Source organism: Protopterus annectens, chromosome 13.part0, assembly GCF_019279795.1.
Source record: "Protopterus annectens isolate FY-2018-M chromosome 13.part0, PAN1.0, whole genome shotgun sequence".
Classification (NCBI taxonomy): Eukaryota; Metazoa; Chordata; order Ceratodontiformes; family Protopteridae; genus Protopterus; species Protopterus annectens.
Genome location: NC_056747.1, coordinates 801,392,447 through 801,408,919, shown reverse-complemented (window position 1 = coordinate 801,408,919; position 16,473 = coordinate 801,392,447). Strand labels below are relative to the sequence as shown.

The window sequence follows — 16,473 nt, the reverse complement described above, 5'->3', positions numbered from 1 at the left end:
GTGGTGTGAATGGCAGTCCCTTGATTTGGTGGCAGGCCTCTGCCCACCAAAGGAATGCTATAGCTGCAGGCAAGGTACGATAGGAATCATTTCCAGTCTGTGAGAATGTTGACTCCCATAAACTTTTTAAGTACCACTGAAGTTTCCTCATATGCAGTCTTGCGTGAGGAATTAGAAGAATGCAGGAGGCCATGAACCCCAAGGCTTGCAGTATTTGTCTTGCTGATAACAGGGTTTGTGTGGCCACCTGTTTGAAGTAAGCCACCAACTGAATTTGCTTTTCTGGCATAAGATAAGCCATCTGGGCAGTTGTACTCAAGCTTGCACCCCGGGAATGTTATTTTTTGAGAGGGTACTAGTTGTGATTACTACCCTAGACAAGTTAGAACCCTTTTTACAAATGCCATATGTTTTAGAAGACTGTCCTTGTTTTCTGCCTGAATTAGGCAATCATCCAGGTATGGATATATTTGAATATTTCTTTGCCTGCAAAATGCAATTACTGGAGCCAGGCACTTTGTAAAGACCCTGGGCAACGTAGGTAAACCAAAGGGCAGTGCAGAGAACTGATAATGCAAAAAGCCTGCTTTGAAGCGGAGGTATCTCCTGCAAGATTCCCTGACTGGGATATGCAGGTATGCTCTTTTAGATCTAGAGTTGCCAACCAGGCATCTTTGCCTAGCATAGGAAGTAACTGGTGAAGAGTCAGCATCTTGAATTTTGGAATGTTCAGGAAAGTATTTAGAGTAGACAAGTCCAGAATTGGACGCCATGATTTGTCTTTTCTGGGTACCAGGAAAAGTCAAATAGAAACCTTGTCCTTTTTCCCCTTCTGGTACTAGTTGAATAGCCCCCATGTTTAAGAGGGAAAGTACTTGTTTCTGAGCCTCTGCCCATTGATTTGGGGGCAGATCTGGCCATCCGCTTGGAGTTGGCAACATGTGGAAATTAAATCTGTATCCCTGGGACACTATATTTAAAACCCATTTGTCCTGGGTTATAAGTTGCCAATTTTAAGCATGAAGTGACAGTTTTCCCCCCAAAGGGGAGGCTAAAAGGCAAGTGCTTGGTAATTCTAAAGGAAAGTCATTGAGACTGAAACTTGGTGCTTTTGGCATGTCTGAGTCTGGCTTGAGTGGCTCTGGAAGGAACTGGAAAGGACCAGTTCTTAGTAGGCCAGTGCCTACTAAATCTTGGAGGTTGTACTTGTAAGAAATCTTTCACTGTCTGCATAGATTTATCCTCATCTTCCATCTTTTTTAGGACTTCTTCAGCCTTATTGCCAAACAGATGGTCCTGCTGCAAAGGAGCATCCAACAATTTTGCTTTAACATGATCAGGCAGAGATTGCTCCTTAAGCCAAGCATGCCTTCTAAGCACAGACCCAGTAACAGTAGCCCTGCAAGGGGCCTCCAAAGAATCAAAACCACATTGCAAAGTATGTTTTCCAACTTGTTCAGCTGAACGCAATAAATCCTATAAATCTTTATTTTCCCCACAGTCAGAAATCAACATCATTTTCTGTTTAAGCAGTCCCATGATATGCTGCTGATATTTTAGCATACAAAATTGACAGTTTAAAGCCCTGATTGCCAAGGTTGCAGAAGTATAAACCTTTTTACCCCATCTAACCAGCGCCCTGGAGTCTCTATTAGAAGGGGTAGGATTTTTAGCAGAAGCAGCCTTAATGCCCTTGGGCCCCTGAGAAATGGTTTCAGGGTCCGCAACAGGATTTTTGAAAAGGAATTTGTGGGAATCAGGAACCCTGTAGTATCTGTCTGGCTTACAAGGGGCCGGAGGTAGAGAATCAGGGGCCATACTGGTTTGTGAAAACACATCATCAACAATGTCTAGTACAGGAGGTATAGCCAAAGGCCTATGCTGAGGAAGAAGGAGGAAATCTCTAAGCCTCTTTTTGGATTCAGAAAAATCCTGACTTTCCCAGTGGAAATGTTCCCTTAAGGTATGTAAATTTCCCCAAAAGAAAAATCCTCAGGGGGAGAAGCAGAAGGAATGGAATCCACTGCATCAGAGTCCTCATAAGTAGGTATAGACAAATCCTGCTCATTAGAAGAGTTAGAAGAAATAGAATCCTGTTCAGAAGACTCATAGTCAAGTTCAGTCTTAGGCCTCTTTAAAGGTGGGGGTTGGCTACCCCTGATCAGAGTAATTAAATCTTCAGCCATTTTGATCATTTGTTTATTAGGCATAGGGGCCTGCACACGTGGCCTAGGCGTCGGTTTTTTAGACATAGATCGAGATTTTGGCCTTAATATTGAAGACGGCATTGGTTTAATATACAAATCTGTAGGCCTAAATACACCTTCAGAATCCAGTGCCTGCACAGCGGCTCCGGACTCATCCAAGGTAGAGACATCCGCGGGTTTCATAATTGAAGCATCTCGTGGCATACCAGACTCCGAATGGGTCTCAGTAGAGGCCTTTGAATCAGAAGTAGCGGGTATCAGGGGCTGCGAAAGCGCCTCACTGAGTACCGGCGAACTGGTGACTGGCTTAGGAGAAGCGTTGTCAGCAGTTTTGGACCTCAACTGCCTGTCTCTGTCTTTTTCTTTGCGTTTTTTTAGGTATTCTGGTAGTTGGATTGCTAACAGACGTCATTTATGGATAATTAAACCATGATCCAAAATATTTAGAAGCAAAAATGTACAGACGACGGATAGTGCATCGATTAAATAAAGCACAGAACCAACAGCAAGGTACGTCGTGGTCAGGACCTAGGCAAGGAATACAGTACAAGTGAAAATCCTTATGAGGTATTTGCTTCCCACAAGTAATATAATTACTAACTTTTACTGACATTGGTAAGGAGCAAGAAAAAGTTTCCCCAACGGGGTACTTAGCTTTTTAGTTGAAGACTTCGGTTCTGAAACTCGAAAACGAAAATTTCAGGAGTCGGCTGACCGGCACTTGCAAACTGCTTCTGCTTCTGGCACCGCGTGGCAAGAAAGACTGATGTTATGGCGTCGGCTGCATGTTTTATAACCCCTGACGACCTGACGTCATGGAAGAAGGGACAGCAACCGACACAGGACCCAAGACTTTGTTAATCAGGCCGACTGAGGGCAACCTGCCAGCAGATTACCCAAATGTAATGACTGTAACAGTGAAACACGAAGAACATGTATAAATCTTTTTACCGCATCTATCCAGTGCCCTGAAGTCTCTATCAGAAGGGGTAGGATTTTTAGCAGTAGAAGCCTTAATGCCCTTGGGCCCGTGAGAAATAGTCTCTGGATCTGCAACAGGATTTTTGAAAAGGAACTTGTGGGACTCTGGAACCCTGTAGTATCTGTCAGGCTTACTAGGAGCAGGAGGCAGGGAATCAGGGGCCAAACTGGATTCCAAGAAAACATCATCAACAATGTCTAGTACAGGAGGTATAGCCAAAGGCCTATGCTGAGGTAGAAGAAGGAAATCCCTAAGCCTCTTTTTTGAAACAGAAAATTCCTAGCTTTCCCAGTGAAACTGCTCCCTTAACGTATGTAAAGTTTCCCCAAAAGAAAAATCCTCAGGAGGGGAAGCAGGAGGAATAGAATCCTCTGCATCAAAATCCTCATAAGTAGGTATGGACAAATCCAGGTCATCAGAAGAATCTGAAGAAACAGAATCCCGATTAGAAGAATCATAATCAAGCTCAGTCCTAGGCCTCTTGGGGGGGGGGGGGGTTGACTACCCCTGATTAGGGTTATTAGATCTTCAGCCATTTTTATCATTTGTTTTTTAGGCATAGGGGCCTGAGCATGAGGCCTCGGCATTGTTTTTTTAGACATGGATCGAGATTTAGGACTTGGTAATGAAGGAGGTGTCGAGTTAATATGCAAGTCTGTAGGCCTGAATACACCCTCAGAAGCCGGTGCCTGCACAGTGGCTCCAGACCCATCCAAGGGAGAGACATCATCGGGTTCCATAGTTGAAGTATCTCACGACATACCGGACTCCGAATGGGTAGAGGCCTGCGAATCAGAAGTAGCGGGTATCAGGAGCTGCGAAAGCGCCTCACTGAGTACCGGCAAACTGGCGACTGGCTTAGGAGAAGCATTGTTGGCAGTTGGTAGTTTTGGACCTCAGCAGCCTGTCTCTGCGTTTTTTCAGAATCCCGGTAGTTGGATGGCTAACAGACGACATTTCTGGATAATTAAACCGAGAACCGAAATATTTAGAGGCAAAAATATACAGACTGATAGTGCGCTGATTAAATAAAGCACAAAACCGACAGCAAGGTATGCCGTGGTCAGGGCCTAGGAAAGGAATACAGTACGAATGAAAATCTTTATGAAGTATTTGCTTTCCACAAGTAATGCAATTATTAACTTTTACTGACATCGGTAAGGAGCAAGAAAAAGTTTCCCCAACGGGGTACTTAGCTTTAAGTTGAAGACTTCGGCTCTGAAACTCAAAACCGGCACTTGTGAACTGCTTCTGCTTCGTGCACCGCACGGCAAGAAAGACTGATGTAATGGCATCGGCTGCATGTTTTATACCTCTGACGACCTGATGTCATGGAAGGAGGGACAACTGACGCAGGACCCAAGACTTTGTTAATCAGGCCAACAGAGGGCAACCTGCCAGCAGATTACCCAAATGTAATGACTGCATCAGTGAAACATGAAGAACATCCAGACACTGGTATAATCTGCACTTGCCGGCCCATTTCTTCAAAATCTAAAGAAGCTCCCCTGAGGCAAGGAGATTCATTCTTGGTGAGTATGCTAAGGGGGGATGGGAACTGCCCATTGTCTGGGCACAAGTAACTGCAGGGAGCTGGGTATGAGTGCCCCATGTTTGACTGAGTCCTGTTAAGTACAGCTGTCCCCTTGTAGCCAGGTACTGAAGACAGGATTTCTAAACCTCTATGCTTTGGCCATAAGCGTTCTACTCAAAACTAATGGGTATGCCATCTGTCCCTTCTTAGAGAAGGCATATTTTGGCGACACACATTCAAGGTGGTACCATCTGGTCCAAACTCCACAAGAAGGCTCTTGGTTCATGGGGGCTATGCCTTAAATCTGCACATATGGTGGCCTAAAGGGGGTTTTGTCAAATGCTTCATGTCTCTGGGACACTAGGGCTGGGAGCTGGAAAAAGTGCTGCACTGGGTCCTGCGTCTTTGCTCCAAGAAGGGACAAAGGATGTTGCTTTTGCACATCCCAAATCAACTTTCTTATGTCACTTTTCTAATTGCTTCATGGGGGAAACATGCAAACTTGAGTGTGAAATGGAAGATGTCATGGAGCTGGAAGTCAGGGCTTTGAGTATCTTCTTATACAAATAGTAGAAGGGGCAATTCCCTACCAGACTAGGTGTTTTTGGAGTAAACCTTACCAGATTATATAACTTTGTTATTCTTTGAACTTAAAGCATATAAACTATGGCGCACACAGTTTTTTGTGAACTGCCACAGAAAGCTCTAAAATGGCACAGGCAGATGTCAACTTTATACAGGATGCACACAAATATCCCTAAGGGGCAGATGTCCAGCTGACGTAGGAGATAAGTGCTGGAAGTAGGGCCAGATGTTGGGACTTCTGTAGTGGAAGTTTTATTAGTCCTTCTATAACAACAATTTACATGAAGAACTTAAAAGTTTCTGGAGAAGACCCCCGTAGGATCAGATAGAGCATGCAACTCCACAATGACAATAAATAAAAGTCTGGACTGAATCCTAGGATGTCCTGCTGTGAAGCAGAGCTATTGCTCTCTCAGCAGCCACACTACTTAATAGAATTACAGCATACTAAATTCATTCCTAACCCCATCAGTCTATGTTCTAGGAAAAACAGCTATGCCTTTTGCATACATGCTCTGAGCCTGTTATTTACATTTTAATCTCTTTTTACAGTAAGGCTGCTTCAAACATTTATCACTCTTCCCTTATTATGAAAATGATGAATGTGAAATGACAGAATCTGGGAAAATTGCAAGCAAACACTTCATTGTGACAACAAATAATGTGGAATAAAGTAAATATAGACTAATTAAAATCTTTAATATTTATTAGTGCATTCAAGTTAGTAGCATCTTGTACCTTTGTGATAATGTCCTTAAACTGGCCTTCTTTCCAAGCATCTGTAGGGTGGTTCATCATTGTAATTATGGCATTGTCATACTCCTCATATTTATCATACAGGAAGACAAGTTCTCCCCAGAGGTGAGCCTGTTCTGCTGCTCTCAATACCTGTGTAAGATAAAAAAAATCACTTAAGTGAATAAACACTGTCAATATGGATTAACAGAAATAATTCATGTTTAAATACGGAATTCAGAAATGTTTTAATAGACAAACACAAAGCAACAGGCAAGTATGGAATATGCTTAAAACAAACAAGTCACTAACTTATCACCGAGTAGCCTTAAAATCCTACACAGACTCTTCAAACAATGCTAAGAATCTCAAGGTCTGATAAATGAACATTATTTCAAAGTGCGCATAATACCGAAAACAAGCCCAAAGAAGTACTTTCAAAACTGAAATTAAATATACAAAAATCAAGTCACAGAGCTATTCTCTGGCTCTGTTGGATAAAAACAATCTTAAAGCCCTAAACACAACCCAGAAGACATGGGTTTGAGTAATGGCCTGGGCACTGGAAGAACTGCTGAGGAAGATGGAAACGAGCAGCCAAGGTCAACTGATCCATGCTGTAGAAAGGCCGCATGCCTGACTCACACGGCAGGACTGGTAGCTCAGCATACAGAACTGCAGGCCAAAATATACTCTCCCCAAGATATGCATGTGTAGCACTCATCATTATGATTTGTGCAAAGGAGCATGCATTAATTGAATGCCATCAGGGAATCAAGTGCATTTCAAGCTGCTCCAAGGGTCCTGATAGACTAGCAGAAAAAGAAAAGAAAAAAAAAAATGTGTCACCCCCAGCTGCCTGAAAGACAGACCCCCCCCTTTGAGCAGCTCTCATACCTGAAAACTGGTTACTTATGAGTATGGGCACAAGGTTACTCTCTACAGGAGACCAGGGATTCCGTGAAGTAATATGGTGTGCAAAGTACAGCTGTGTACACCTACCATAAATGTAGATGTTAGAGTGTATTCACAGTCCTGACTTGTGGGATTTCCTGTTGTGGAAGCCCTTGGTCAACCTGAATACCAGAGTAAAAATATCTCTCCTCCTAAGGTTGCCAGACACCCTCCCCTGATATCAGTTCACTTAGATATAAAGGGAGTCAGTTGACACCATGAAATCATTTTTTTCTTGCCCCCCCCCGATGAACCATAAGCAAGGATCAAAGGTTGAAAAGGGGGCTTGCAGGGTAACACCCGGGGGGGGGGGGGTCCTCTGGTTACTGAAGAAAACAGAAGCAGACTACAACTGTAGGCAAAAGGGGGGGTGAGACTGCAGCAGTGAGTACACTTGAAAATCCACATTTATGGTACTTGTACACAACTGTACTATGCTTTTTTGTGTTTCACTGTTGCAGTCCTGACTTGTGGGATGATTCCCACAGCTGAGATGAGGGTGGAAGGTAGACTGTGGAGAAGAGAGGATTGCCCTGCAAGATGTCAGTGGCAAATCTTGCCCTAGACTTGCAGAAGGCTGATAAGTGGTAGCGTTTGGTAAAAGGTATGCACAGATGACCATGTAGCACCTTCCAAAATGTCATTGGTATGCACTCCTTCAAAGGAGGCAACAGAGGTAGATGTGGCCCTAGTAGAGACTGCTTCAGGAGGCTTTTTACCATGATGGCTATAAAAAGGAAATGCAGAGAGAGATCCATATGGAGATAGTCTGTTTGGAGACTGGTTTCCCTTAAGAGCCAATGGCAAAGGATACACAGATTGGTCTGACTTTCTGAAAGATTTGGTTCTGTCAAGATAATAGCAAAGCTGTCTATGCACATCCAAGGAGTGAAGGATTCTTTCCCTCTGGTTCTGAGGTTTGGGGAAGAAGGTGGGCAAGTATATGGCTTGATTTAAAGATGTGTCCGTGACCTTGGGCATAAAGGATGGATCAGTCCCGAGTGATGCTCTGTTTGGGTGGAATATGAGAAATGGTTCCAATGCCATGACAGTTTGCAGTTCTCAGAAACCATCCTAGCTGGTGATAACCAGTAAAAGGCGGTCTTCCGGGTTAAGAATTTTAAATCAACAGAAGCTGCTGGTTCAAAGGTGTGTGTGTGTGTGTGGGAGGGGGGGCATAAAATTTTTCTAGAACAAAATTGAGGTCCCATGGAGGTGTGCGGCATCTCCTGAGAGGTCTGATATGAACCACTCCCCTAAGAAATTGTTTCATCAGGTGGTGGGAAAAGACGAGAGGAAGAGTAGGGATATGTGGGCTGAAATGGTAGAGGCATGAATTTTAATGGAAGAAAGGGATAGGCCTCTGTCCCTCAGGGTAGCCAGGTAATCTAAAATAGCAGAGATATTGGCTGAGTTAGGACTGAGGCCTTGCTGCTGAAAACAAATGGAGAATCTTTTCCAGTTGGCTGAGTATGATTTCCTACTACTAGGCCTTCTAGCCTCTGAGAATGTTTTGAACTTATCTGCTTAGGGTATGCTCAAAACAATATTTTGGGGAATTATCCAGGCTGGGAGTTTGAGTGTCTGTAGGCAGGGATACACAAACCTCCCCTTGTCTTGAGTCAGAAAGTCCACTCTCTGATAACTGCCATGGATATTTGTTGGTTAAACTTGGTAGCAGAGGATACCAGTGCTGCCCGGGCCAGTCTGGGGCTATTAGGATGATCTTTGGGCAATCTTCCCTGATTTTTAGGAGGACCCCTGGAAGAAGAGGCAGAGGAGGAAATGCATAAAGGAGCAGGTGGGCTCCAAAGGAAGGAGAAAGCATCTCTCCTCCAGGCTGTGGGTAGTTTGCTTCTGGAAAAAAATCTTTTCAGTGGAGCATTTTCTGTGGTGGCAAAGAGGTCTATCTGTGGGAATCCCCATTTCTGGACTATGTTAAGAAATGCTTCCCGATGCATATGCCACTCATGGGGATCCCTCAAGTTCCTGCTGAGATGATCTGTAAGTTAGTGATTTGAGACCTTGGAAGGTACTGTTCCATGAATTGCAACTCCAGAGAGTGAGCTGTCTCACAGACCTGCATTGCTAGTTGACAAAGAAGGTAAGAGTGGGTGCCCCCTTGTTTATGTACCACATGACTGTAGTGCTGTCTGTTTGGACAAATAGGATCCCTGGTTTCCACTGATCTTTGAAAGTCACTAGGCCCTTTTGCACTGCCATCAGTTCTTTCCAATTTATGTGCTTGTGTCTGAACTGATTTTCCCATCATACTGGTCTGAGGAAGCGGATGTAATCCGTGAAAGCGCTTACATTGTTGTGTTGCTATTAAAGAGTGCTGTGTTGGAACTAGTTTGCCTTTTTCTTCACTGATTTTCCCACCTGCCCTGGGATTGAAGGTGCTGGCAATAAGCCCCCCCCCCAGGCTGTCTCTGAAACATCTATGGTTAATGTTTGGCCCTGAGGGATGAACCTGAAGAAGAGACCCAGGTTCTGGGCACACGCCCGTGTTCTCCATGCAAATTCCTCCTTGAAGCAAGGGATCAGCTGAATTTCTGCTTCCAGGGGCTGTAAGTACTGGCATCACAGATTCCTGAGGTACCACTGGAGCTTCCTCATTTGTAGCATGGCCAGAGAGATCTTCAAGACACAAGATGCTATGTAGCCTAATGCTCTGAGGAATTCCCTGGCTGAGGGGCAAGTTTTGGAAGTACCGAGTTAAGGAGATTACTTTTTCTGGAGGGAGGAAGGCATTTTGAAGGGAGGAATCCAGCCCCAAGAAAACTATCCTGGTGGATGGGTCTGTGTTGCATTTGCAAAGACTTATGGTGAATCCCAAGGAGGTGAGGAAGTTCTGAGTGAAGGCCAGATCCTTGAGGAGCTTTAGACAACTTGTGGCTTGCATGAGACATTCGTCTCGATGGAGGTAAATTTGGAACATTCTTGTTCTGTAGAAAGTGATCACAGGAACTAAACACTTTGTAAAGACTGTGGGAGCAGCAGACAAGCCAAAGGGCAGTACAGAGAACTGAAAGTGACTGACACCTGTTCTGAAACAAAGAAAACTTGTTCAGGATTCCTCTATAGGAATGTGCAAGTAAGCATCTGTTAGGTTCAAAATGGCCATTAAGGTCTGAGGGGCTATCATGGGAAGAAATTTTTGAAGAGTCAGCATTTTCAATTTAAATACCAGCAGGGACTGACTTGAGGGAGGACAGGTCTAGAAATAGGGTGCCAAGAGCCTTCCTTTCTGGGAACCAGGAATAGCCTGTAATAGAACCCTTTCCCTATTTGATGATCTGGGTACTGGTTCCACTGGGCCCTGTAAGCACTGGCTGTGAATCTGAGAAAATGTCTCTGCTCTTTGATTTTGTGGAACATCCTGGTAACCTGAGTATCTTAATGGCTCTTTGAGAGTGAGCCTGTGACCATCTGAGATAACTTTCATAACCCACTTAGCTGAAGTAATGAGGGGACCATTTTTCCTTGAACAGGGATGGCCCTTCTCCTAGTCTTCCTCCTATCTTTTCTGGAGAGGTTGGGGAGGGCAAAAGAAGGATAATTACTGTTCTCTGCCAGCACCCTGTGGCCTAGAACTCCTCTGCCTGGGGTTTTCTGAGAAACACTGTCTGGGCCTTTGTGATTGATGCTGCCTTTGAGGCTTTTCCCTCCAAAGCTTCCTCTGGCTGCTTTTTGATTGAGAGGGAAAGGACCAGTGTTTAGTGGAATAATTCCTACTAAACTTAGGAGGCTGAACTTGGAGGAAGTCCTTGACAGTCAGCATCAATTTTGCTTTATCTTTCATCTTTTCAGCAAAGCCTCAGCTTTTGGCCCAAAAAGGAAGTCCTTATCAAGGGGCGCATCAAGAAGCTTGGATTTGACATGGTATGGTAGGGTCTGTTCCCTACGCCAAGCTTACCTTCTAATAACATTGCCAGATACAGCAGCTCGGCTAGAGGCCTCCATAGTATCATAACCGCAGTGTAATGAGTGCCTAGACACCTGGGTACAATTACTTAGAAAATGTTCTTGTCCTCCAGGGACAATATCTTCGGCTTCATTTTATCTAAAATACTTTGCTGGCATTCATTTTATCTAAAATACTTTGCTGGCATTTTATCATATGAAACTGGCAGTTAACGGCCCTCATGACTAGGGTAGCAGAAGTGTAGACTTTTTTTTTTTTTTTTTACCAAACCTATTAAGGGCCCTGCTTTCTTTGTCAGTAGGTAAAGGCTTCTTAGACCTGGAGTGACAACCGCTGGGACAGCAGAGGGGTTTTTTGGAAGAAATATTTGAGTCCAGCACCCTGTAAAACCTTTCTAGTTTTCGAAGGGCTTGAGGTAGAGAACCTAGATGCAGGGAAGAGTCCATAAAAACATCCGCTACCACCTCCAACACAGGAGGAATAGCCAAAGGTTCATGTTGTGGAAGGTCAAAGGAACTCCCTAACCCTCTTTTTATATTGCAGGTATTCCTGTGCCTCCCACTGGAAATGTTCCCTCATGGTATGTATTGTTTCCCGAAAAGTGGTGTCTTCAGGAGGTGAAGTTGAAGGCAGATTCTCTTCAGACCCTGAATCTTCAAAACTAAGAAAGGATCCATCCTCAAAGGCAAGACTCCTCCTGGTCAGAATCCTCATCTGAATCAGGAGGTTCAGAGAAAATTCAGGGGTAGGATCCCTCTTCATTTTCCCTGGGGAAGATTCCAAGGGAGGTTGCCTAGCTTTGACTAAATGGATACGGTCCTCAGTTAACCTGACTAGGTCTTGCAAATAATCTGCTGGCTGGGAGCCAGAAGGTCAAGGTGCAGGACCGGAGGTAGAACGCTTCTTAGAAGTAGCTTTGGCCTTGGGCCTAGGTACATTCACAATCCTGATGCCAGTCTCTTTGTAAGGCAGAACCAATGCAGGCTGAGGCCTTGAAGGAACGTCACTAGTACAAAATTGCTCATCGGAAGCAGAGGTCTGCTGAGCGACTCTGGACCCAACCAATGAATTGGAAGTCAAGGCTTGTGTAAAAGTTGAGGGACCTGACAGCATGTCAGACTCTAAGGGTCTCGACATAGGCCTGTACCACAGACTCGATCACAGAAGGGGGCTGCGAAAGCACCTCACCTTCCTCAGTGATATTGAGCGCTAGGGGACTGGCAGACGGATAGGGCTGCCACCTATTCATTTTTTTCCGGACTATCCAGAAATCAAATTGATTCTCAGGTAGTCTGGAAAACACTGTAGAAAGTGTAGTATTCGGTTTCAAAAAAGAAACAGACTATCGGAGTTTGTTAAATCGGCTGATTTACTATGCTGCTTTTATACATATCTATATCTATATCTATATATATATATATATATATATATATATATATATATATCTATATCTATATAATCTAATCTATATATATCTAATCTATATATATATATATATATATATATATATATATATATATCTATATATATATATATATATATATATATATACACAGAAAAGCATAGTAAATCAGCTGTAAGCAGGAATGACAAAAGAGGGTGTTCTTGTCCACTGATGTCACAGTGACATCTCAAAATGGGTGGAGCATGGGTGATGCAAGGGGTGTGGCCTCACTCCTGTTTTAGCCACAATGAAAGGTGGCAACCCTACAGATGGACAATGGTTGTCATCTGAGGCCCTAAGCCTGGGTCTTTTTTCCTCGTCTTTCTTGCGCTTAGGAAGCTCAACTGGCGGATGCCTTGAAAAACTGCAAAGAAGCAGACTAAAATTCCTAGCTAAGATTTTGGATCTAAACCCGATAGTCCTAGAATTGAAACTGGTGCAAAAATGGCAACCAGGGATGTTGTGATCCGGGCCTCGACAGGTGACACACAACATATAAATCTTGGTGTGGGATTTGCTTACGCAGTGGAGACCATTATTAACACGAGTTAAAACAAGGAATAGAGTTTCTCCAACGGGGTACTTAGCTTTAGAAGATTTCTCTCTGATGCACTGAAACACAGCCTTGGGCTCTGACGGCAAGAAAAGACTGATGTCATGGAGCTGTTTGGCTCCCTTTATACCCAAGCATACCAACATCAGGTAGGGCATCTGCCAGCCTTAGGAGGAGGGAGATTTTTACTCTGGTAGTCGGGCCAACCAAGGGCTTCCACACCGGGAAATCTCACAAGTTAGGACTGCAACAGTGAAACATGAAGAAAGGATAGTTGTGTAAAATCTTACCATAATCATAGATGTTCTTCTCTTCCAAATTGCAGTATTCTACTTGTGGGTTTACCCTTCCTCCCCAGTTTGTCTGGCCAGGTTTCCAAAAATCTTCCGTCCCTCTTGGTGTGTTGGATGTCTAACATGGCTGCAGGAACGTGGGCCATAAAAGTGACATCTGCACACACGAGCCCGCAGAACACTGTAAAAGCCCCAGTTGGAGCCAGTCTTGTAAGGGCAATATCACCCCGGAGAGCAAGTGCAGTCATACAAGTGGGGAAGGTGGGTGGGTGGGAAGGAATACTGCAACATGAAAGAGAAGGACATCTATGGTTATGGTAAGATTTTACACAACTTTCCTATGTTCTTCTATTCCAATGTTGCAGTATTCTACTTGTGGGTGAGTCCGAAAGCTCACTTAGGATTGGGAAGTGGCCTAGGTTAAGTTTCCAGAAATCCATGTAGGATAGCCCTGGCAAACCCCGCCCTAACTCTGGAGATATGGTCCAGTTTGTTGTGTTTGGTAAAGGTGTGAACTGAGGACCAAGTGGATGCCTCAAGTCTGGAGTTGGTGTCTAACTCTATAGAGAAGGCTCCAGAAGAGCCCACTGCACTGGTGGAGTGGGCCTTGACATTGCCCTGCAAGGTCTTACCATGGTGTAGGTAGCAGAAGGAAGTGGCTCAGGAGATCTAGGCCGAAATGGTCTGATTGCTCACAGTTTTCCCCAGGGCCCTAGGGTGGAAGGAGACAAACAGCTGGTCTGAGTTCCTAAAGAGTTTGGTTTTATGAAGATAAAATCTAAGTTGTCTGTCGACATCTAAGGAATGTAGCACTCTCTCACTATCCCCCTGTGGGTTAGGGAAGAAGGTGGGCAGGTTCAAGGACAGATCATTCTCTACTTTGAGAATGAATGACTGGTTTGTCCTGAGGTAGAAGATTAGGAAAGGTGGTGCGCCATAAGAGCTTGCAGTTCTGAAACCCTTCTGGTGGAAGTCAGAGCTACCACCAATACAGTTTTTCATGTGCAAAATTTTAAGGTGGCCTTGTCTGCTGGCTCAAAAGGGGCTAGAGTGAGTTTTTGTAGAACACACTATAGGTCCCAGGGAGGGGGAGATGGTTTCCTGGGTGGTCTTAAGTGTAATACACCTTTGAGGAAAAGTTTGAAAAGGAGTCTGGATGCAAGGGGTGGATCCAGGGTGAGGCAGGCAGAGGTAGCAGACAGATGTGCCTTCAGAGATGAGTAAGACAACTCTATCTGCATGAGGTCACACAGGTATGACAGGATGAGAGGCATATTGCTTTCCAGCAGGTCCAACTTTTGCAACACCAAATAGAAAACCTTTTCCATTCAGAGAGATAGGATTTCCTTGTGTTGGGTTTTCCGGCCTCCTGCAGGACAATGAGCATATCCTCTTTATATAGGCATCTGAAGGGGATCAGAATCCTATCAGCCACAGGGTGAGGTGCATGGATTGCTACTGTGGGTGTATCTTAGTCCCCTTGTTCTGTGTGAGCAGGTCCACTGAAGGGGGTAACTTGTGGTGATTGCCCATGGACAGGTGAAGAAGGGGGAACCAGTGCTGTCTTGGCCTGCAGGGACTCACCAGCAAGATTTTGGGAGAGTCCTGCTGAATTTTCAACAGGATTCTTGGTAACAATTAAAAGGGGGGATGCATACAGGAATTTCCCCTTCCAGGTAATCGAGAAGGCATCTGTTGCTAATGCCTTGGGGTCTGGTGTCCTGGTGCAGTAGCCAGGAAGCTGCCAATTTATGGAGGAGGCGAACAGGTCTGTGTGGAATACCCCACTTTTGGACCATAGTCAAGAAAACATCTTTTTGCAGCATCCATTCATGGATGTTTGAAAGGGTTCTGCTTAGGTAACCTGCCTGGGAGTTGTGCAGGGATGGGATGTAGGCTGCCTGAAGGGTGATGATCTGTGAGATAGCCATTTCTCACACCCACAGAGCTAGTCTGCATAGAAGGTAGGATTTGGTCCCGCCCTGCTTGTTGAGATATCACAGGACTGTGGTGTTGTCTGTGAATATCTTGAGGGCTCTGCTGTAGGTATGGCTGGAAGGCCTGTACAGCCAAGGAGGATGGCTCTCATTTCTCTCACATTTATGAGATCTTGTTTGTGTCTGTCTGTCCACAAACCTTGCACTTTCCTTTTTCCCAGGGTTGCTCCCCAGCCCAGGTCTCAGGCATCTGTGGACATGGTTTGGGAGGGAGAGGGTGTTTGCAGAGGCAGTCTTGGGTTTTGGGCTACCTGAGCCACCAACCATCTCAGTTTCTGATGCAAGCAGGGGAGCAGCGGGATCCTGAACTCTAGAGGGTGGGAGTTTTGGGTCCACACCGACCGGAGGTACCACTGAAGTTTCCTCATGTGCATCCTTGCTAGGGGCAACATGGGAATGGTTGCTGCCATGTAACCTAGAAGCTTCAGAAACTGTCTTGCAGTCAGTTCTGATTGTAGAGCAGTAAGAAGGTGGTTTTGGAGGGATACCACCTTTTCTGCTGGAAGAAAGGCCTTCATGAGCTCTGTCCTGATCCTGCAACCCAGGAAGACAATATCCTATGTGGGGTTGAGGTGGGATTTTGGGAAGTTGTTCATGAACCCTAGAGACTGTAGGATTACTAGAAGGTTACACGAGTGCCTGAGCAGAGTTTCCTTGTCTATTGCCTGAATTAGGAGGTTGTCTAGGTAAGGGAATAACTTGATTCCCTTTTCCCTGCAGTACGTGAAGACTGGAGCCAGGCATTTTGTAAATATCCTGGGGACAGTACAAACCCCAAAGGGCAAGGCACAGAACTGAAAATGAGATGAAGCCTGCCAGGAATCTCCGACATTTCCTGAAGGATGGCTTTACTGGTATGTTGAAGGTAAGCATCCTTTATGTCCAGGGATGCCATGAAACTCTGAGGAAGGACGAGTGGAAAGAGAGTAGGTAGGGTGAGCATCCTGAAAGCTTGAACTTTTAGGAAGGAGTTGAGGCGCGAGAAGTCTAGAATCGGCCTCCATGGTCCTTCCTTTCTGGGTAGTAAAAAGATTTTGGAGTAGAATCTTTTTCTTTTTGCTTCTGTAGGAACTCGTTCTATGGTGCCTTGTAGTAGCCGGGCTTGCAAAACCTAATAGAGAAGGGGTAGCTGACTGGGAGGAGGCTGTGGTATGTCTAGTCTTGGTGGGGGGGTGATCTAGGACATGAAGTAGCCGTCCTGTATGATGGACAGAACCTATTTGTCTGTGGTAATGAGTGACCATGCTGGGAGACAGTGAGA

At 44.8% G+C, this 16,473-nt stretch overlaps 1 protein-coding gene across 1 annotated transcript in view; it reads right to left on the bottom strand.

Annotated features, from left to right (window-relative positions):
• CLTC (clathrin heavy chain) overlaps positions 1–16,473 on the bottom strand; it is a 2,794,584-nt gene that overhangs the window by 532,956 nt on the left and 2,245,155 nt on the right. Inside the window, exon 32 of the mRNA XM_044054892.1 lies at positions 6,047–6,196. Coding sequence (XP_043910827.1) covers positions 6,047–6,196 — 150 coding nt within the window. The remainder of the gene's footprint in view (positions 1–6,046; positions 6,197–16,473) is intronic.